General features: G+C 46.8%; 1 protein-coding gene across 1 annotated transcript in view; it reads right to left on the reverse strand.

Moving 5' to 3' along the window:
- The window catches only part of LOC143495186 (bifunctional heparan sulfate N-deacetylase/N-sulfotransferase 3-like), a 27,073-nt gene that overhangs the window by 10,181 nt on the left and 6,892 nt on the right, over nt 1-10,000 (reverse strand). The window contains exon 2 of the mRNA XM_076992493.1: nt 592-774. Within this exon, the coding sequence (XP_076848608.1) occupies nt 592-762 (171 nt within the window). The 5' untranslated portion in view covers nt 763-774. The remainder of the gene's footprint in view (nt 1-591; nt 775-10,000) is intronic.

Genomic DNA, 10,000 nt, shown 5'->3' on the forward strand with positions numbered 1-10,000 from the left:
AATAATAGGACCTATATAACCTATATAATAATAGGACCTATATAACCTATATAATAATAGGACCTATATAACCTATATAATAATAGGAACAGCAGAGTCGACGTTAACAGTCTAAAGACCTTTGGTCTTCATAAACATGGCAGAAGAAGCAGGAACACATCAATATACACCCACCCCTCTTGCTCTTTCTCACCATTCAGGCTCCACCCCTTTTCTCTTTTCTCCCCATACAGGCCCCACCCCCTTTCTCTTGCTCACCATAAAGGCCCCACCCCCTTTCTCTTTTCTCCCCATACAGGCCCCACCCCCCTTTCTCTTTCTCACCATACAGGCTCCACCCCTCTTCTCTTTCTCCCCATATAGGCTCCGCCCCTCTTCTCTTCTTCACCACACATACAACTCTCTCAGGTTCCTCTCCCTCTCTCTCACCTGCTCACCACATATACACCTCACACCCACACACATCCTCCCTGTGTTTCTCACTCTCACTTTCTAATACACTCGCACGGTCCTGTCTCTCACGAGTGACACACACACACACACACACACACACACACACACACACACACACACACACACACACACACGGACCTGCCAGAGAGGGTTCCTCTGCTCGGGGAAGAGGGAGAAGTAGTGGAGGGCCAGCTCCAGGGGGGGAAGCGTGTGGAGTCTCAGGTTGGTCCAGCACTTCAGGAAGTTGGCCAGGTTGACGAACGTGTACAGCCCCAAGCGGTCGTTCCCGTAGTTGGACAGATGAGTCATGAAGATACTGATCTGGACCACAGACACGGAGAAAAGACTCCTAGTTTACATTTGTATATAATCAGACCATATAATCAGACAAAGACAGAATTACGACGTTTGCAGTGTGTGTGTGTGTGTGTGTGTGGGTGTGTGTCCGCATGCATGTGCACATGTGCACGTGTGTGTCTGCATGAGAGAGAACTAGTAAGAGAGAGAGAGAGAGAGAGAGATCAACCAAATAAAACATCAGGGTTATAAAAGAGCAGTGTCAGCATAAATCCTGTAGATGGCAGTACTAAGTGGGAATATTAGTTGTATAGTTGAAGAGTAACCAGTGGGACAGATATCAGGTATTGATCCAGGACTAAGCTTTTAAACTCTGAGGGAGACACAAGTGAGACATACACATGTATCTACTGTATGTGTGGTGTATGTATGTGCAGAACTACATGGCTCAGTGAGACCGTTTACATGCTCTTCACGTCTTTATGTGATCGCCCACGTGTGTGACACGGATCGGTGTAGATGTGTGTGCGTGCGCCTGCGTGCGTGGGTGTGTGAATCTGTGTCTGCATGCGTGTGCATCTGCGTGTGTGTGTGTGTATGTGTGGGCGTGTATCTTGGTGTGAGTGTGCACATGTGCCCATATTCACGGCCCTCATCGGCCTGAGGCCAGCAACTTCTGTGTCTTAGCTCTTCTCAACGGCAGTGATTAGCATAGCTCCGCCCTTCAGACCCTGCCTACCTTTTCTTCCCACAGTTCTTTGCCTTTTAAAACAATTCCGGAGCCATGGAAACTATGAAACAACGCATATGGAATCACGCAGTGACCAAGACAAAGTCTTTAAAGCGGCTGCAATTGGTCATGCCAACGGCTTCTCATGTGCTGCGAGTCCTCGGAGGCAGGAACCTGAGGAAGACACCTGGGACGCTTCTCTAAAGGTTCTCTAAAACCTTGAGTTTATAAAATCGATTTAAATCAAAACTGAGTAAATCAACTTCAGGATCTACTTATGGCTTGGAAACAAATTTCAGCAGTATCCTTTATAGCCGTTTACAAGCCTTCATAACCGAATAGTTGTAAGGTGATCTGAAACCTTCCTGCAGATGTACTCCATGGGTAATGTCATGCATTTAAACCATATATACAAGGAAATACCCAAATTAATGAATTTAGTCAGTGTCTTATAGGTGCCTCCTGGGTAGGGTCTGGACCCCAAAGAGAAAACTCGGTCACAACACTGATCCACTACTGGTCCACCCATTACACTTCCACGTGATCCTCATTACGCCTTGGCTACACTTACACGTGTTCCACGTGACCCTTGTTACACTTTGATTACACTCTAAGTTCGGCGTGACCCTCTTCACACTTTGACTACACTACACGTTCCACGTGACCCTCTTTACACTTTGACTACACTACACGTTCCACGTGACCCTCTTTACACTTTGACTACACTACACGTTCCACGTGACCCTCTTTACATTTTGACTACACTACACGTTCCACGTGACCCTCTTTACACTTTGACTACACTACACGTTCCACGTGACCCTCTTTACACTTTGAAGTTCCACGTGACCCTCTTTACACTTTGACTACACTACACGTTCCACGTGACCCTCTTTACACTTTGACTACACTACACGTTCCACGTGACCCTCTTTACATTTTGACTACACTACACGTTCCACGTGACCCTCTTTACACTTTGACTACACTACACGTTCCACGTGACCCTCTTTACATTTTGACTACACTACACGTTCCACGTGACCCTCTTTACACTTTGACTACACTACACGTTCCACGTGACCCTCTTTACACTTTGAAGTTCCACGTGACCCTCTTTACACTTTGACTACACTACACGTTCCACGTGACCCTCTTTACACTTTGACTACACTACACGTTCCACGTGACCCTCTTTACATTTTGACTACACTACACGTTCTACGTGACCCTCTTTACACTTTGACTACACTACACGTTCCACATGATCCTCATTACACTTTGAAGTTCCACGTGAGCATTCAGGGGACGTTCACCTCCTCAGCTCTTATGATCACGGTCAATGCATGAGGCCATTACCATAGCAACTGCTCTGATGCTATGATGTTAACAGAGTCTGTTAGAGTAACATTACAGAATAGATTTGAACATGTGGAAGACAAGTTTGACTGATCTCAATGGAAAGAGAAGAGAAGAGAGGAAAAGAGAGAAGAGAAAGGAAGAGAAGATAGAAGAGAAGAGAGGAAAAGAGAAGAAAAGATAGACGAGAAGAGAGGAGAAGGGAAGAGAAGAGGAGAGAAGAGAAAAGAGGAGAAGAGAAGAGATGTCCTGGGTCTACATGCTTGACTGGTTTAGTAGGCTGTGAATGTGTTGAGGTGGGAATAAGTGGCCTAGTTTGAAACCCACGAGATGGAGCAGCGAGACATTTAAACCACACGCACACACACATGCACACACACACACACACGCACGCACGCACGCACGCACGCACGCACACACACACGCACGCACGCACGCACGCACGCACACACAATCTCACACACACAATCACACACAAAATCACACACGATCACATACACACACACCTATACACACAAAATCACACACACACACACACACACACACACACACACACACACACACACACACACACACACACACACACACACCCAATCTCACACACACAATCACACACAAAATCACACACGATCACACACACACACACACACACCTATACACACAAAATCACACACACACACACCCACCTACACACACACACACACACACACACACACACACACACACACACACACACTCCATAATACTGCTCCCCCCACACACATACACATCCACACACACCTACACCCCCCCCCCCCCCCCCCCCCCACACACACACACACACACACACACATGAAGAAATGCAGAGACACAAACACAGTGAGCAGTGTTTAGGTCTACAGGAAGAGCACAATGCTGACCAGGGCCTTCTAGCTCACCATGAACAGGCTGATTAAGATATGATGGAGAATTGACTTCCAGCAATCAATAGGCAGAACATTTCTTCTCAACACACACACACACACACACACACACACACACACACACACACACACACACACGTACCTGCACACTCACGCACATACACATGCACACACTCGCGCACATACCCTGGAGTAGTTTAATTATAGAGTCTAGTAACAAATGAGTTTGTGCCTGCATGCTCACACACATACACACACAATTCATTTTACCTGCCAGTGCTCTCCAGTGGGAGAGACAGACAGTAACAGAGAGAGAGAGAGAGAGAGAGAGAGAGAGAGAGAGAGAGAGAGAGAGAGAGAGAGAGAGAGAGAGAGAGAGAGAGTTTCAGGTCCAGATGCATTCATCCTGTCTGTCTAAAGTACACTGGAGAATGCCAGCTCAAACCTCATTTTAACAACTAAATTTGGATGACCTATTACACACACACAGACAAGCACACACACAGACGAGTTTAAAGGGTTCCAAACAGATGTTCCTCTTGGAAGAAGTTCAGGGCCTGTGAGAATTATAAACCACTCGTCCAGCCACAGCACGACACTTTAACCAGCACATAAATATACACACCCACACAAACACATGTACACTCATGCGCAAACACACACACACAAACACTCACACAAAGACCGTCCCTGACAGCATGCGACATCATCAAACAACACACACTCATAACTAGAGGTGGCTTGCTCTCCTCTACTATAAGACATGCTTTCATACTGATCCTGAGATATACACACACCCAGGACATACACACATCCAGGATACACATTCCTGGGATATACTGTACACATAACTGGGGTGAAGTTGGTGACCTCTTCACACTACACGCTTCAGCATCCTCTGACCTCGCTCTGTTTACGTGGTCTACCACTTCAGGGCTGAGTTGCTGTTGCTCCCAAATACTTCCATTTCCTTATAATTTCCTATTATCTGACAGTTGACTGTGGAATATTTAGGAGTGAGGAAATTTCATGACTGGATTTGTTGCACAGGTGGCATCCAATCACAGTTCCACACTGGAATTCACTGAGCGCCTGAGAGCGACCCATTCTTTCACAAATGTTTGTAATGCCTAGGTGCTTTATGTTATACACCTGTGGCCATGGAGGGGATTGGAACACCTGACTTCACTAATTTGGATGGTTGAGCGAATTCCTTTGGCAATATAGTGTATGTAGTATGCACACATACCTGGGATACACACATATCAGGGATATGCACTCCTCAGATATACACATTCTGTTATCTTCTAGTCTAGTCTAGTCAATTCCTCAGACACCTTAGTTTAGACAGCAACGTAGAAAATTGTAGAGGAGTCAGACGGGCAGCTGGTCTACACAGGAGGAAACTCCTCAATCACCTGTGAGATGTGTTTCTGAGGGCGTGTGGTCAGTGGGTAATGTCCACATTTCAATATATCACCCACAGATGATTCTGCGAATGATATTAACCACAGTCCATCTGTTCCACTGCTTCTCCCTCCCTCTCCCTCTGTCTCCATCTCTCTCCTTCTCTCTCTCTCCATCTCAATCTTTCTCTCCTTCTCTGACTCTTGCTTGTCTCCTGGCGTTCAGTTTAATCTTGACCCATTTGTTCTTTCACCTCCTTCTTCAGACAATTCAGACAATTCATACACTCACACACACACACACACACACACACACACACACACACACACACACACACACACACACACGTAATGGCATGACCTGGCCTTGCACCCAAACCACTTACAGTTGCAGAATAAATCCATCCATTCCATTCTCTCTCTGTCTCTCACCCCCTCACACACACACACACACACACACACACACACACACACACACACACACACACACACACACACACACACACACACACACCCCGTTTGTTGTCTTAGCAGGAGTGGCCTGTTGGTGGGGTGTTTATTTCAGGGCAGAAACAACACATGTTCTGAAACAAATCTCAACAATTAAACAGCTCAAGTAATTAACTCATTACTGTTCAGTTAACTACTAGAGGTTTTGTTCAACTCCCTCTGGAAGATTCTCCCTCCAGAAGCCACACCTTCTGGAAGCCACACCCTCTGTGAGCGGGTCAACATGCACACACGGTCACCAATAATGAAGACACTGCAATAAAGGCTTGAATTAGGTTTGCTCAGCAACACAGTCTGTGAAATAGGAGCAAGAAATGGGTGCAAATATGGCTCCCTGTTTCTCAGGGAATCTGGCCTCACGTTTATCAGGGAATATGGCTCCCTGTTTCTCAGGGAATCTGGCCTCACGTTTATCAGGGAATATGGCTCCCTGTTTCTCAGGGAATCTGGCCTCACGTTTATCAGGGAATATGGCTCCCTGTTTCTCAGGGAATCTGGCCTCACGTTTATCAGGGACTCTGGCCTCACGTTTATCAGGGAATCTGGCTTCACATTTATCAGGGAATCTGGCTTTACGTTTATCAGGGACTCTGGCTTCACGTTTATCAGGGAATCTGGCTTCACGTTTATCAGGAACTCTGGCTTCATGTTCTCAGGGAATCTGGCTCCTCAAGTCTGTGTGAATCTGTGAAACTGTAAATGTGCCATATTTGTGAATTCTGATTTTCACCCCAATCGAAATTTGTCCTCCGCATTTACCCATCTGTGCAGTGAGAACACACACACACACACACACACACGCACACACACGCGCACACACACGCGCACACACGCGCGCACACACACGCACACGCACACACACACACACACACACACACACACACACACACACACACACACACACACACACACACAGGCCCGTTGACAGTCTTGCTAGGGCCCGGGACAAGAAAGTTTAATGTGCCCCCCCTCCCCCCGGCGCACGTCATTTGAATTTCGTCATTTGACAATCCTTCTGTTAGGTCATATAGTATATAATATAGCCACACATCAAAGCTGTTTCTGACAGCTGACTGGTTTATATTTGACGCGTCGCGAGCGGCGCGAGGGTTCGCGCGAAAATGACGTAATCGCAGTGGCACCGCCCGTGTGCGAGGGCCTCGCGCGCTGTCCATTCGCGAGGTCGTGCACCTCTTGACTTTTGTAACTTCGCGCGCGACGTGCTTCAGCGCAATGAACAAAGTCATGTTTGCAGGGTTCATACACCTTTATAATGTGGAATTAAATCACTTGTACTTCACTTTAAAGGTCCATTTCAATAATTTCCAGCACGTTAAACTTAATTAAGTTAAATATTTATACATATACTCGAAATAATTCGCTTTTTATCACATTATTTAATGGTTGTTTATTTTCAAAACGCCCAATCTTAACGTCTTCACGAGAACTGTTCAGTCAGACAGCTATTTGTTGTGAAACGAAGTAGTTACAATTTCAAGCATTTTCAAGTACTTTAGCCTAAATTCCAGCACTTTTGAAACCTGGAACACAATGCAACATTAAAATTCGTCAGGTAAATGTTTTCCTTTCTTTTCTGCGCTCCAGATTTCTGTATTTACTTTAACTATCCACCACTGTATTTCCCGCTGTTGTGCGGGTACCAGCCGGTTACGGTCGGTGCTGGATCAAACCATTTTCAGTGGGATGCGGGGGTGTATGCACTTAATGGAAAATATGCAGATAGGTAAAAAAAACATATATATTTTAGCCATTGAGTTTATTTTGAGTACAGAATTTTATATTAATGAAAGATTTCAAGATTATTTAAAAATTATAGACTTTAAATAAAAAATAAATTGCTGGGCTCTTTGATGGGCCCCCCTGGCCCTGGGGCCCGGGACAACAGACCCGGTTGTCCCCCCCTGTCGACGGGGCTGCACACACACACACACACACACACACACACACACTAGTGATTACTAGGGGGCTGTGGATCACACATGCCCAGAGCGGTGGGCAGTCCTAGCATGGTGCCCGGGGAGCAGTTGGGGTTAAGTGCCTTGATCAAGGGCACCTCAGTCACTTCAGGGCACTGGATCCTCATTTCTCAATGAATCTGGCTCTTCATGTCTGCGTGGATCTGTGAATATGGCTCCACATTTATCAGCAAATATGCCTCCTCATTTCTCACTGGGCTCCACCCTTCTTTACCCCTCTCCACCTTTCTCCACCCTTCTCCACCCATCTCTGCTCCTCTCTACCTCTCTGGTGGTAAGCCTCCACACCCCTTTGGCTAAGCAGATTTAATAAGAGCCAAAGAACTCTCTCATACACACACGCGAATACATGCATGATGTACACACGCGCACACAGTCTCACACACAGTCTCACACACACACAGTCTCATGCACACAGTTTCATGCACACACAGTCTCATGAACACAGTCTCACGCACACACAGTCTCCCGCATACACAGTCTCACACACATACAGTCTCCCACACACACAGTCTCATGCACAGTCTCAAGCAGTCTCACACGCAGTCTCACACACACACAGTCTCACACACACACAGTCTCACTCACACACAGTCTCCCACACACAGTCTCCCACACACACAGTCTCCCACTCACACACAGTCTCCCATACACAGTCTCACACACACACAGTCTCACACACACAGTCTCACTCACACACAGTCTCACTCACACACAGTCTCACACACACACAGTCTCACACACACACAGTCTCACACACACACAGTCCCACTCACACACAGTCTCCTGCACACACAGTCTCACACACACACAGCTTCACACACACACAGTCTCACACACACACAGTCTCACACACAGTCTCCCACACACACAGTCTCCCGCACACACCCCACACCAGCTGGACCATTTTGTCCCTGAGCATCATATTTTCCTCTCTCTCTCCAAGACCTGCTCCAGGTGGTCACGTGCCGGTCTGCTCCCCTGACCTCCTGAGGAGCAAGTCATGCCCTCCGCTTCCTTTGACACAGCACTCAGATTCACATATACTTCATTTTGTCTTAAAGTATAGCAGAAATTGGTACTGCCACTCATCCTTTCTCTCTCATACACACACGCGAATACATGCATGATGTACACACGCGCACACAGTCTCACACACAGTCTCACACACACACAGTCTCATGCACACAGTTTCATGCACACACAGTCTCATGAACACAGTCTCACGCACACACAGTCTCCCGCATACACAGTCTCACACACATACAGTCTCCCACACACACAGTCTCATGCACAGTCTCAAGCAGTCTCACACGCAGTCTCACACACACACAGTCTCACACACACACAGTCTCACTCACACACAGTCTCCCACACACAGTCTCCCACACACACAGTCTCCCACTCACACACAGTCTCCCATACACAGTCTCACACACACACAGTCTCACACACACAGTCTCACTCACACACAGTCTCACTCACACACAGTCTCACACACACACAGTCTCACACACACACAGTCTCACACACACACAGTCCCACTCACACACAGTCTCCTGCACACACAGTCTCACACACACACAGCTTCACACACACACAGTCTCACACACACACAGTCTCACACACAGTCTCCCACACACACAGTCTCCCGCACACACCCCACACCAGCTGGACCATTTTGTCCCTGAGCATCATATTTTCCTCTCTCTCTCCAAGACCTGCTCCAGGTGGTCACGTGCCGGTCTGCTCCCCTGACCTCCTGAGGAGCAAGTCATGCCCTCCGCTTCCTTTGACACAGCACTCAGATTCACATATACTTCATTTTGTCTTAAAGTATAGCAGAAATTGGTACTGCCACTCATCTTTTCTCTCTCTGTCTGGGGAAGATCTGGCCTCTTTCCTTCCTTCTTGTTCACAAACAGGAGGATGTGTGACGTTATTTGCTTATGATCTCTTGTCTTGGCCTTCTGTATGATCCCTGTGTCTTGGTTAAAGTGCAGCAAGAACGGTAAAAAAATATAGTTCTTTCTGTCTCACACACACACACACACACACACACACACACACACACACACACACACACACACACACACACACACACACACACACAAAGAGACTTCTTTCCTCACTGCACTTGGTAGATCTCAATAATGAATGACCAATAAAATTAGTTTCCCTTCTAGCCCAGAAGGCAGGAAGACTGCTACACTCCACTGACTTTTCCCAACGTTTTCAACCTAATGTCGTCTTCCTAAGCCTTTAACAATGTTTTCCCAACATTTTCCTGAGGCTGGAAAAACTTTTTTTTTCTAAGGCTTTAGAAATGGTTTCCTAAGGCATTAA

The sequence above is a fragment of the Brachyhypopomus gauderio genome, unplaced genomic scaffold (genome assembly GCF_052324685.1).
Source record: "Brachyhypopomus gauderio isolate BG-103 unplaced genomic scaffold, BGAUD_0.2 sc94, whole genome shotgun sequence".
In the NCBI taxonomy this organism is placed as follows: domain Eukaryota; kingdom Metazoa; phylum Chordata; class Actinopteri; order Gymnotiformes; family Hypopomidae; genus Brachyhypopomus; species Brachyhypopomus gauderio.